At 52.1% G+C, this 12,268-nt stretch overlaps 2 protein-coding genes across 4 annotated transcripts in view; both read right to left on the bottom strand.

Moving 5' to 3' along the window:
* The window catches only part of Ttyh2 (tweety family member 2), a 44,286-nt gene extending 40,513 nt beyond the window's left edge, over window positions 1-3,773 (bottom strand). Inside the window, exon 1 of the mRNA XM_059272066.1 lies at window positions 3,585-3,773. Within this exon, the coding sequence (XP_059128049.1) occupies window positions 3,585-3,713 (129 nt within the window). The 5' untranslated portion in view covers window positions 3,714-3,773. The remainder of the gene's footprint in view (window positions 1-3,584) is intronic.
* A 3,958-nt stretch (window positions 3,774-7,731) lies between these two features.
* Window positions 7,732-12,112, bottom strand: Rpl38 (ribosomal protein L38). Of its 3 annotated transcripts, none has more exons than XM_059269806.1 (5): window positions 12,033-12,112; window positions 11,825-11,858; window positions 11,673-11,733; window positions 7,962-8,084; window positions 7,732-7,799 (listed from the first exon to the last, which is right to left on the bottom strand). In XM_059269806.1, exons 2-5 carry the CDS (start codon window positions 11,825-11,827, stop codon window positions 7,774-7,776), a joined length of 213 nt encoding a protein of 70 aa, XP_059125789.1. In that variant the 5' UTR covers window positions 11,828-11,858; window positions 12,033-12,112; the 3' UTR covers window positions 7,732-7,773. The 3 variants fall into 3 exon arrangements, with proteins under 3 accessions (XP_059125789.1, XP_059125788.1, XP_059125787.1); XM_059269805.1 differs by having other exon boundaries at window positions 12,020-12,107; XM_059269804.1 differs by lacking the exon at window positions 12,033-12,112 and adding an exon at window positions 11,977-12,031.
* Between the last annotated feature and the right edge of the window lie 156 nt (window positions 12,113-12,268).

The following is a 12,268-nucleotide window of genomic DNA, read 5'->3' as shown; positions in this document are numbered from 1 at the left end:
GAGGAGGGAACTGAAGTGACTTCTCAGAGAGACACAGCCGACTTCATGACTTTCTAACTGTCCTCAGCACTGTCCACTGGGCACTTAGCGAGCTGGGGTCTCCTTCCCACACAGGGATTATGGCCACCTGCATCCCACCTGTGAGATCTTGGGCCCTTCTGCTACTTCTTTGTAGTAGGGATCATCTCCCTCTTCCAGGCTTGCTCTCCTGTAAAGGGGATGAGATCTGGGATGGAGAGCCAGGCTACTCCATGCTACAGACACAGAACCCAGCAGAATTCCCAATCCACTGCCAGCCTCTGCTGGGCCCAGAGCCACTTCCTCCAAATGGCTGGGCATGTAGAGGCTTCCTGAGGACTCATGCTCAAGTTCAATGGGGAGAGGATGAGGAGGACCAGCTATCAGGAGACTAGGAACTTCCATTGTGCCCTCAGGAAGTCCTCAGGCAGAAGTCAGGAGTGGTGACATACAACTACAATCCCAGGCCTTAGGGTGGAAAGGCAGATGGATTACCAGCTGAGAGCTAGCCTCGACTACCAGGGGCACTTGCCTCAAAAACAAACAAACAAACAAACAAACAAATAAATAGGAGGGGTGAATGGGGATGGAGATGTAACTCAGTTGGTAGAGTGCTTGCCTAGCATGTGGGAAACCCTGGGTTCCATCCCTAGCACTCCATAAACAGGGCGTGGTGACACATATCTGTAATCCTAGCACTGGGGAGGTAGAGTCAGGAGTATCAGAAGTTCAGTATCATCCTTGCTATGTGGTGAATTTAAGGCCAGTTTGAACTACATAAAACTCTGTCTCCAAAAAAAAAAATAAATAAATAAATCAAGAGCTGGCAAGATGGCTCTACAATTATGAGCACTCGCTGCAGGGGTTCGGTTTCCAACACCTACAGGGTGTCTCCATCTCATCTGTAACCTCCAGTCCCACAGCATCAAACTCCCTCTTTTGGCCTCCACTGGCCAGAAAAAAAAAATCCCAGGAAGCAAGCCGGGCTCTTCTTGCTCAGGGAAGTTCTAGGTCACAGAGCCTGCTTACCAAGTGGCCTGCCCTTCAGCTGATCTGCTCTTCTAAGCCCTGCTTTGCTTTCTAGGTCCCAAGCACACAAGGAGTCCTTCCTGGAGCCTAACTGCCTATTTCCAGCCTATCTATACGTTTGCATGTGACTACATGCACTTGAGAGAGCATACACACACACACACACACACACACACACACACACACACACACACACACACACTGACCCTAAAGCCCACATTGTTTGTGACTTTCCCATGCATTTTTTCAGTCTCCCCTGCCCAGGGTCTTCAGCTCTCTTCTCCACTATTTTATCGGGCACAGTCCGTTTGCCTAATGATTGCATCACTGGGTCCGGTTATGTCCTATGCAAATGCTTGTACTGTGCAGACTCAGTAGAAAAACTTGTGGGATACATTCAGGCAAGGGAAAAATTCTCATCTGCCTGTGGTCACACAACCATAGAACTGGAATCCCAACCAACCAGTGGAATGGCAATCCCCCTGCCTCAGACTATGCTGGCTTTAAGAGATGCCTCAGCCACTGCTGCTCTGCTTATCACGTCGCCCAGGCCCTGGCACAACACTCAGCCTCAAATTAAGTTTGCTGAGCACCAAGCTGACCTACTACAACAGAAGGCGGGCGCCCAGTCTACACCATGAGCTCACCAACTGCCTGACTCCAGTGCTCAGTACGAAAGAGACTGGTGGTCAGACAACAAGGGAACTTACCAAAACAGGAGTGGCCTTAAATAACACCCAATGCCAGACTTCCGTTAAGGCCCACCACATTCATCTCCCGGGGCTTTGCTTCCACTCACAGCTGGACCAGGATGGAAGCAGGGGTGGGGTAGGTACGGTGGTCATGGGAAAGAGCCCAAACAAAAGGTTTGGGGGTCAGGACCCTACAGGCGGGGACTGTGAGTGGGACTCACCCCTACAGATGCCATCTAGCCATAGACTGGGGGTGGGTGGATTCAGGCTCAGGTTAGGGGTGAGGGAGTACGCACACCACCCCTCTCCCAGCTAGGGGGTCTCCCTGACCCAGCTGAGGGGCTAGATTTCTTCAAGGAGAAAGGAGAAAATATGGTTGGGACCCAGAGTACAGGCTCTGGGATCTCTCCACACCCCCAACACAGCTGTTCGGAAACCGTATCCGTCCCTTTCAAGCACTTGCTGAATGAAGGAAGACTCCCTGGAGCTATTGGGGTAGTCACCAGTCCTCAGGGAACACGCCTTCCTTCCAGGGCCAGACAAGATGGGGGCGGGGTTAGTGCAGATCCCGAGAAGTTAGCGCTGCTTTGCTTGGGGGTGACGGTACCCCTGCCCCCAGCAACACAAAGGGGTCCCATCCTCTCAGAAGAGCAGGTGCAGACAGCCCAAGCCTGCAAGCAGCAGGACCATTGAAAGTTATAATTAGACTCCCTGGTCCTGGCTCGTGGGCAGCGCATAGCGCAGGGATCAGGAGCTCCTGGCCTCAGAATGAGGACAGTCTGCGAGGGCAAAAAGCCACTCCTGGGCACAGTCTAGAGAGGCTCTGCTCGGCCTGACTGCCCCACAACAGCGATCAGGAGAGGGTGCCTCGCCACTGTATGTAGAGGCCAAAGTCCGACGGGCACAGAGCTCGGAACTGATAATGGGCCTCATCCCGGGTTGCCCCAACCCCTGAATCTTTGACCTAGCGGAGGAAACTGACTCAGCCGGGGCCGCAGAGGCGGTCTTGGGTTTGACCGCGGCTGAGATGGGCTGAGAGGCTCTAGCTGGGTCTGGAAGGGAGATCAGAAGCCTGGACCTGCCCACCAAACCCGCTGCGGGAAGGCCCTGCTCATCAGGGACAACTGAGAAGTACAAGGACTGTAGCTGGCCCGGGAGCCAAGACCTCGGAATTTCAGGGCCTAGGTGCAGGGACGCCAGGGCAGATAGGACAGTTGCAGGATGTGGTGTGAGACGGGGTGAAGCCACCTTCCTTCCTAGATTCAAACAGCTGTGAGTTCTTGGCCGCCGCTTCTCTCAGCCCCGCAGCCTTTGAGAAGGGGTCAAGGCAGAGGTATTGGCAGCTGCGGCTAGGGAAAGGAGCACTGAGAACTCCGGAGGCTCAAGTCAGTTTCTGCCTAAACTTCTCTCAGGCCATCAAGACCGGGAGAAAAAACGTCTGGGTTGTAGTCTCCGGAGGGGAACTTCGGGGCACCCCTGCGCGCCCACCTCAGACGCCAGTCACCCTGACTCAGATGCCCCACCCCCACCGTCCGTCTCCGGGTGGCTCAGCCCCCGCCTCCTGCGCGCAGTCTCTGCGCCCTTCCTCTTCTTCCCCAGGGCACTCTAACTCTGATCCTTCTAGCTTTCCAAATCCCGAGGTTCCCAGCCGGGATGAGCGTCCCGGCCAAGAGCCCCGGGAGAGCCGAGAGGACCCAACTGGGGACCGAGGGGGTCTGAGAGGTGCGGAGAGCGCGGGCTGTTGAGGCAAGAGGATGGAGCGGGACCCGGGCGCTCACAGACCAGCTCTGGCTCCCGCTCTGAGGGTCCCTTTCAGTAGCTCAGTTCTGCGACGCGCGGGCTTACCTCCTGGTAAGTCTCGTCGCTGGGGCTGAAGGTGCTGTCCACCCGCTGCAAGCGCAGGCCGAGGTGCGGGACGCTGTGCAGCCACACAACCCACCAGGGCGCGATGTACTCCACGCGCGCCGCCGGCATGGCTTGGACAAGCTGTAGCTGGTCCGCTGCCACTGCCACAGCCGCTTCCACCACCCGGCTCAGGACACCATCGAGCCCCGCCCCGCCCCGGCCCCGCCCCATGTCCAGCCCTAGGCGAGGACACGCCCCTCCCAGCACAAGGCTCTTACTCCACCCAGGCCCTGGCCCACCTCTCCTCCAAGACCCCTTCCTGAACACACCCACCCGCTCCAGAAATTCGGCCCCAAAGCGTCCACTGATCCGATAGGCGAAAAGATGGAAGGTATGAAGAAGTGAACTTCAGTCTCTAAACTGTGACACCTTGCTATCATATCAAGATTGTGGACATTTGATGGTGCATGCCTTAGGATGGGAAGGCAAAAAGACCGTGGGTTCAAAGGTCATGCTCAGGTCAGTAGTGAGTTGGAGGGCAGCCTGGGCTATGTGAGACCTAGCTTTAAAAAAAAGAAAGAAAAAAGAAAAAGAAAGGGAAAGAAAAAGACCATAAAGTGGCCAGTGAATACATAATTAGTAATCTTGGCCTAGGAGACTGGGCTAGCCCTTAATACATCCTTCTATTTCTATTTATTTTTCACTATGTAGTGCTGGCTGCTCTGGAACTCATTATGTTGACCAGGCTGGCCTTGAACTCACAGTAATCAAATGCCTCTGCCTCCCAGGTGCTGGGATGAAAGGTGTGTGCCACCCACACCCAGCTTGTTTATTGCAGTGTTGGGGTTAGAACCCAGGGCCTTGGGCATGCTAGGCAAGGGCTCTATTACTGAGTCCCTTTAAACTTGCTTAAATCTGTAGGGAAGGAAAGGACAGGGCTGGGGAGGGCTTTTGAGGTCCCAGAGAGGCATGGGCGTAAGGGACACTGGAAGAGAGGGCCACCTATGTGCCAGACTAGTGACAGAGCAGACTTCGTGGCTGCACTCTGTGGATGTGGATGGCAACACACATGCTCATGTGCCAGGTTAGAGGGTATTTGGGGGAAAGTAAAACAGGGTGGGTCAACACAGGGAAGTCTCGGTCAGCAGAGCCCCGCCCACCACGGCTCTGCCCTTTGGTTAGAATTAAGGGCCATAACAAGCGCTGGTATGGCCAGTGCAAGGATTTGAGGCAGGTGGTGGGCAGGTAAGGGGCAGTGGACACCTGTGAGGTGGCCAAGAGGTCGTCAGGGTCAGGCTTAGTTGGGAACAGTGCTGGGTAGTCAGCTGGAGGGCACTTGCTGTAGGCAGAAAGGAGACCCCAGAGGGGCCAGGGGGAATTATTTATTTTCTAGCCTGGAGAATCCCCTAGGTGCTGGTGGTGCCCTGAAAATGGTAAGGGACACATGTATTGCTGGGTGGGAGGACAGATGCCCTTGCTCCATCACGGAACCTTGCCAGAAGTGAGTCCTGCTCTGCCCGGCCACTGGGCCTCTCCTCACCATCAGCTCCATTCTGTAGTCGAACCTGGCTGCTACCATCTCTTGACAGCTAAGGCTCAAGGGGATCCCTTGTTCTCACAGGGATGTCTCATCAGTTCAACACATTGTCTAGGAATCCTCCCTATCCTAGGGCACCTAGTGATGAGTAAGACCCAAGTTTCCCATCTTTACAGTGTTCAGTAGGGAGTTTTAAACCTCTTAATCATAAACACTCCCAGTGTTTCAGTCCTACATTGGCATATTTTTTGCGGGGTGAGGGGATTTTTGGGGATGCCTCCTGAGGGGTACAGTGAGGTGATGAGTGAGGGGGAGTTGTTGGACGACGTTTCCAGTGGATTCTGAGTGACAGAAGGGAATCCTGTGGGACCAGTGGGTATGGGAGAAAGGGAAAACAGACTGGGAAACCTGGAGTGCGGAGAATGGCGGGGCAGGCTGGGTAGCTGCAGGGCACGGAACAGCTGGGGTGCTTCTGTGGAGCTGAGCGGCAGCCACCCAGCGAGATTCCTAGATCTACACCCAGAAGGGTGCGTCCTTTTCTTTCCATCTCCCCTCCTGCCCCCCACAGGGTTTCTCCGTGTAGCCCTCCCTGGTTGTCCCAGAATTCATATTGTAGACCAGACTGGCCTCAAACTCAGAGATCTACCTGTGTCTGCCTCTTGAGTACCAGGATTAAAGGCACACACTACCATACCTGTCTCCTTTTTCTATTAAGACAGGGTCTTCTTAGGTAGCTCAGGTTGGCCTTGAGCTTGTGGCAATCCTGTTTGTCTCCCAGGTACCAAGATCACAAGTGCATTCCGACGTGTGTAAATCATAGAGAAAAACAGCTGTCACAGTGACCCATGCCCGTGTGCCTGAGAGTGCAGCACTCAGAAGTGGAGGTGGAGGGTCAGACTCAGGGCAGCCCTGTGGTGAGGGCCTCAGGAGAAAACCCTTCTATCCTGTCCCTGACAAACAATAATGCACTAGGAAGGAGAGAAAAGGGAATGGAGGGTGGAAAGTGAGGCTGGCTGAAACAAGGGGCAAATTTATGTGCCCTCCGCCTCTGGATCTGATGTACCTTTGTTGGCTGCCAAGCAGGAAGAGACATGTAGCAATTTCCCAGGGGCCCCCTTTACAGCCAAGAAACATAGCCTTAGTCAGAACCCCTGGAGGTGCTGCCCACCCAGTGTTCTGTGCACCTGTCCTCAGTGGCCCCAGGGTAATACTGTTCATGTCTCCAACTAGTCACTTTCACAGTTTTGAACCTGGTGCAGTCTACACTGCAAAATCAAAGGGCTGAGCTTTCCCTCAGGCCATGGCATGGCCACCTGTGCGTAGCTCAGGACACCAAAGCCCGCTGAGCATTCTAGCTGCTGCTTGTGTACTGACGCAGAGGTGAGAGGAAGCCAACCAGTAGTCAACCATGGCAGAGCTCAGATCCCCCTACGCAGACAAACACTAGCTGGGACCTCAGCAGTGGTTGAACCGTCACCTGAGGGCACAAAGACATTATTCAGTCTCTGGAGCCAGCCTGGACCACAGAAGTACCCTACGTGACTCAGGCTTGCCAGGGTAGGAGGCACCGCATGAAAAGGCGCCTTCAGAGGACCACAAGGCCAGACAAATCCTGTCAGTCTCCTAGGACCCAGGGTGAGCTTTTGAGAAATTTGCTGAAGACAAAAAAAAGGCCAAAGCTGTAAACTGTCTTTCTTCAGAATCCGTAAACACCATGGGCTGTCTCCCATCCTGCCCACTCCTGGGATAAACAAAACCATCTTCCAAAACACTCACGGCTCACACAAAAAATGATCTCCTCCAGCAAGTAGATCACTTTTGGTTACAACATGCTTGTTAAAGTATTTAACAACCCTCAGCCTGCAGTACTATACTTTCTGAGGGCAGAAAAGAACCGTCAATCTCAGCACATTAAATTGGGTAGGCACTCCTTACACCCCTACAGTCCCAGCACCCAGGTGGAGGCAGGAGGATGGGATTCAAAGCCAGCCTGGGATACAGGAGCTCTTATCTCAAAAGACCCAAGCCCATTTCTGTGGCTCATTCATTGTAGTAGGGTGCCACCTGGTGGTGGACCCAGTGTGGTTCACAGCCACTTTGCTGGACTGAAAATGGTTGGTATTAAGTCCAGGAACAGTTTTAAGATGGTCAATGTTAATGCTGCCGTATTTTTTTTTTTTAAATCGTCTACTTACTAAAGAAATTTATGTGTCATTTTGCTTGCATGAATGTATGTGCGCTGTGGACAATGCAATGCCCAGAGGCATCAGACCACCACTTCTTTCTGCTCCCAGGCTGTTCATGGTAAGCAGCCTCCACAGATACTGTCCTGCATTCGCCTCACTGACCCCCACACTTTCCTGACTTCACTTCCCCAAGTCTCACAGGATGGAACACTTCTTTCTCTTATGGATATCCAGGGGATATTCCAAGGGCGGTTACATGGCTCAGCCTACAGCTACTTGCCAGAAGCTCACCCCCTCCTCCAATTTTCATCAGAAGGCAACCCACCCCCCAGAACACTTCCAACCATGGGAGTGTACACGGCTTCCCTCCATGAGACTTCCACCACAGCAACATCACTTCCCATCTAAGACCAAGGACACTCAGGACTTTTCAGGGGTTTTAATGGTCAAAACAGAGAGGTCTGGTTCATTTCAGCTCCTTCACTGCCAAACCTGGGGGAAGAAAGAGATAGATGGTTGACATAAACAATCCCTCAGACCTAGCCCACTGCATTTCACAGGATCCAACAGAACCATGCCCCGGCACTGATCAAAAAGTGGCTCTCCTAATCCTGGGGACCTGCCCACCTCCACCGCTGTCTCAGGCTCACTTACCAGGGGGCAGGGACTGTTTCAGCTTCTCAGCCTTCTCCTTGTCTGTGATGACCAGGGTGTAAAGGTACCTGCTGCAGCGAACCTTGAACTTCACATTATCCTTGTTCTTCTTGATCTTGACAGCTGCCAAGGAGACCAGAGTTAAGGATGAAGCTGCGGGTCTGAAGAGATGGCTCAGCAGTTAAGAGCACTGGCTGCTCTTCCAGGGGACCTGAGTTCAATTCCCAGCAACCACATGTGGCTCACAACTATCTACAATGAAAACTGGTGCCTTCTTCTGGCACGCAGGCATACATAATAAATAAAGAGCCATGCCGGGCGGTGGTGGCGCACGCCTTTAATCCCAGCACTCGGGAGGCAGAGCCAGGCGGATCTCTGTGAGTTCGAGGCCAGCCTGGACTACCAAGTGAGTCCCAGGAAAGGCGCAAAGCTACACAGAAAAACCCTGTCTCGAAAAACCAAAAAAAAAAAAAAAAAAAAAAAGAGCCACACAGGTCAGGTGCCTTACATCCTTACAAGTGGTACAAAATGAATGATCACAACTGGGCAGTAGACACTGACAGCTGAGCAAACTCCCACCTCCTCATTTTTTCCCCCTGCCTTCAAATGCTGCAGGTACTAGAAAGCTACATTTTTCCTCTTACACACTTAATGGGTCTTGGGGCTTCCTCAATTCTTTCATACATGCACATGAAACCCACATTTGGCACCCTAAACACAGCATCACAGAACACTCTACAATGACCTATGACAACCTTTTAAAGGGATAGTCTATAAAGGAAGGAAATGGGTTATCTGCTGGGATTAACAACTTTCCAGCCTTCCACTTCTGGAAACCAATTCTCTGCACAGGATACTGTGGACACACAGTGCCCCTTTCAGGATACTCTATTTCAATGTGCAGGGAAGCTTCTCCTAAATTTTTGTGGACCCTGGTTCTTTAAAAAAATAAAATAAAATAAATAAATCCTTGCAGGGTGGTGGTGGTGCACACCTTTAATCCCAGCACTCAGGAGGTAGAGGCAGGCAGATCTTTGAGTTTGAGGCCAGCCTGGTCTACAGAGCAAGTTCCAAGACAGACAGGGCTCTGCAGAGAACCACCCCCCACAACCCTTATTAACTTTGTAATTACAGGTAAAAATGTGTGTGTCTGTGTAAGGGCACAGGCATGGGAATGTAGGTGCCTGAAGTCCAAAAGAGGACATCACGGCTATAGGCAGATGTGAAACCCCAAGGACGCTGGGAACCAAACTCTGTAAGAGCATTAAGGGCTTTTACCCCCACCCCTCTTTGGTTTTGTTTGGTTTTTTTGAGACAGGGTTTCTTTGTGTAACAGCTCTGGCTGTCCTGGAACTCAGAGATCCTCTGCCTGGACTGGGATTACATAAAAGCATGCACCACTGCATGTCTGAACTCTTAACTCTTAGGCCATCTCTCTAGCACCAGTCTCCTGGTCCTCTACTGCATAATTTTATCTTGTGACTCCAGCTCTGACAAGTTCCAGGTGCACCTCAAATCCAACCATCCAACCATACAGACCTGGTTCTGCCCCAATGTGGAGACAGTTCCAAACGCACAGCAAGCAGCAGCTATGACAGCAATCTACTTCCTAGAGTGAGCCGGTTAGTACTTGTCAAATCCCTGGCTCCAACTTCCTTGCAAACCTTTCAGACACTACCAACAACTCACAGCTATAAAAGTAGCCAAGTGCCTAATGCTCCAAAGACTAGCATCTATTTTCAACTCCATCAGTCAGTAACTGCTTCGGGGACAGGGCACTTCACAGGAAGCACTGGGGCTCAGAGCCTGCTCAAGCTATTGGCTACCCAGGCTTTTGTCTTACTAAGTCCAGACACCTGGACCGGCATCCTTTGCTGCACTGCCTCTGGCAGCCACTGTACCCCTGAAAACTAAGTCAAACAGCATTTCTGGAGGTGACTGAGTTCATGAGACTGGGCAGGCCCTGAATTCACTGTGTAGATGCTCCTGATCTTTCTGCCTCCAACCAAAAGTGCTGAGGTTACAGGGGTGCTCCGCCATGTCATTTACCCAGTGTTGGGAAAGGAACCCAGGGCCTTAGGAGTGCTAGGCAGGTGCTCTTATACCCTCAGCCCCCAAGCATTATTTTAAAACCAGCCATATCAAGTGATACAGCAAGTCCACTGCTGGGTGAGGACCCAAAAGATGAGGAAATAAATGCAGAGCCAATCTGACAGAAAACGTGCATGCAGCCCTGTCCATCAACTCAGTGTGGTGCCCCCCACACAGTGGGCACGCTGACCTGTAATACCAGCACTCGGGAGGTGGAGGCAGTTCAAGCTCAAAGAGAAACCAGTGAGATGGCTGAAAGGGTAAAGGTACCTGCTGCCAAACCCAATGACCCGAGTTTAGCTCCTGAGACCCACCCTGTGGGAGAACCAACTCCTGCAAGTTGTTCTCTGACCTCCACAATCGCACACATATGCAATAAACAAAAACACAAAACAAACATAACGAAGAAGAAACCAAGTCAGAAATGGTGGCACACATCTGTAATCCTCACACTTGAGAGGCTGAGAAAGAATCACTGAGTTCTAGATCTGAGGTCAGCCTGGGCTACCAGGGTACCAGGTCACTCAGGGCCCATACAGCTGTTTCTAAAAAACCCCCACCAGAAATCAGTTTTGAAAACACACTTCCAAATTCGCATAGTTCAGAGGAAACACCGGCTGAGCCCACCAGCAGGAGACATCCTTCCCGGCAGATGACCATCATTCCCACAGGTGGTCATCAGCCTACACAGCACCAGATCAAAGGCAACACCTAAGATCCCCACAGCTCATTCAAAAGCTCTTCCTGTCCAACCTAACAAGACAGCCCAACTCTACTTCATGACCTGGTTCTTTTAAAGACTATTTGAGGGGAAAAGGAAGCCACACGGGGTTATCTCACAGAGCAGAAAAATACTTTTTTTTCCCTGCTCTGTGAGATAATGCCTCGCAAGATCTTTTATTAGGCACATCCTCCCAAACATCCTTTAAATAGGGGACAATTCCCTCTTTATGTATAAAAGAACAATACAAAAGCAGCAGGAGCCTACAAACAACTTTGAACATGCACCTATTTTTGAGACAATGTAGCCAAGGAGAACCTAGAATTTCCCCATCCTTTCATCTCTGCCTCCCAAGTGCCTGGGCACCAGGCCTGGCTTCCTGCACTCTGGGCAGTCTACCCCGGCCCCTACTTTGGATTTGTTAAGTCTTGCTATGTAGGTCAAGGATGGTCTTGGACGCTCAATCCTCTTGCCTCCGCCTCCTGAGATTTAACAGGCACGGGCCACTTTACTGCTTTCTGATTCATTACCTTTCTCCTTTGATTCATTACCTTTCTCCTTTATTTGAAAACTGGAGGACTATTACACGTAGATGACAATTCTTTTTTGAGACCAGTTCTCAAAATGCAGCCCTGGCTGGTCTCTAACTCACAGTTATCTTCCCGCCTCTACCTCGTGAGGTCCAAGAAGATAATTAAAAGACAGGGCGCTGCGATCAGGTGTGCACTTGGCTCACTGTGCAGAACAGGCAGTACCGACCTTAAGTACTCCCACGCTTTCGAAAGATCGCGTTTGGAAACCCCACCGCATACCCGGCAGAAACTGCTTTTTGGAGACGCCCAATCCCTCCGTCAGCCCGCCCCACGGTTTCATCCCGAGCAGAAGGGAAACCCACTCACATTTGGCATCCTTCCGCCGGGCTGTGAGCAGAAAGTCCTTGATTTCCTCAATTTTCCGAGGCTGTAACACAGGAGAAACAGAAAATAAGCTTGGAGGACACAGGCATCCTGGGGACGCTCAAGCCCGGCCGGGTCCCTCGTCCCGGACTCACCATGGCGACGGACGCTCGGCGCTGGAGACCGCACCTGTGGGGAACAGTCCTCCGCGTTAATCGGCTGCGATCCTGCTTCCCCACGCCGCCCCGCCGCCCTCCCTCCTCCTCCCTCACACGCTCCGCGCAGACCTGAGCTCCCCAAACCCTACCCGGCCGCGGATTACCTCGGATTTAGCTCTCTTCCCCACCTACCCAAAATACTCACAGCGGCGAGAACCGAAGAGAACGGAAAAAGAACGACACTTCCGCTTCCGGGCAGTTAAACCCGCCCAACGGAGGAAATTGAGTACAGTGTCTGCAAAGGGCCAAGAACCATTTATGCGTTCATACTTTCCGTTTCAGCAGCCCTGCCCTCTTCTGGTTCAGATTAGTAGTTCAGCTCCTTAAAGTAATGGATAGCCAGGCTGCCAGCCCTACCCCTCACCTCCCTCATCCTCTCGC

This window comes from Peromyscus eremicus, chromosome 8a (assembly GCF_949786415.1).
Source record: "Peromyscus eremicus chromosome 8a, PerEre_H2_v1, whole genome shotgun sequence".
Lineage (NCBI taxonomy): Eukaryota > Metazoa > Chordata > Mammalia > Rodentia > Cricetidae > Peromyscus > Peromyscus eremicus.
This window is presented reverse-complemented; position numbering and strand designations above follow the sequence as displayed.

Excerpts from the sequence above, each read along its gene's own strand:
- Rpl38 (XM_059269806.1), bottom strand. Across the intron at positions 8,085-11,672 it reads CCGGCGGAAGGATGCCAAAT|CTGTCAAGATCAAGAAGAAC; the intron begins GTGAGTGGGTTT and ends TCTCCTTGGCAG. Across the intron at positions 7,800-7,961 it reads GAAACAGTCCCTGCCCCCTG|GTTTGGCAGTGAAGGAGCTG; the intron begins GTAAGTGAGCCT and ends TTCTTCCCCCAG.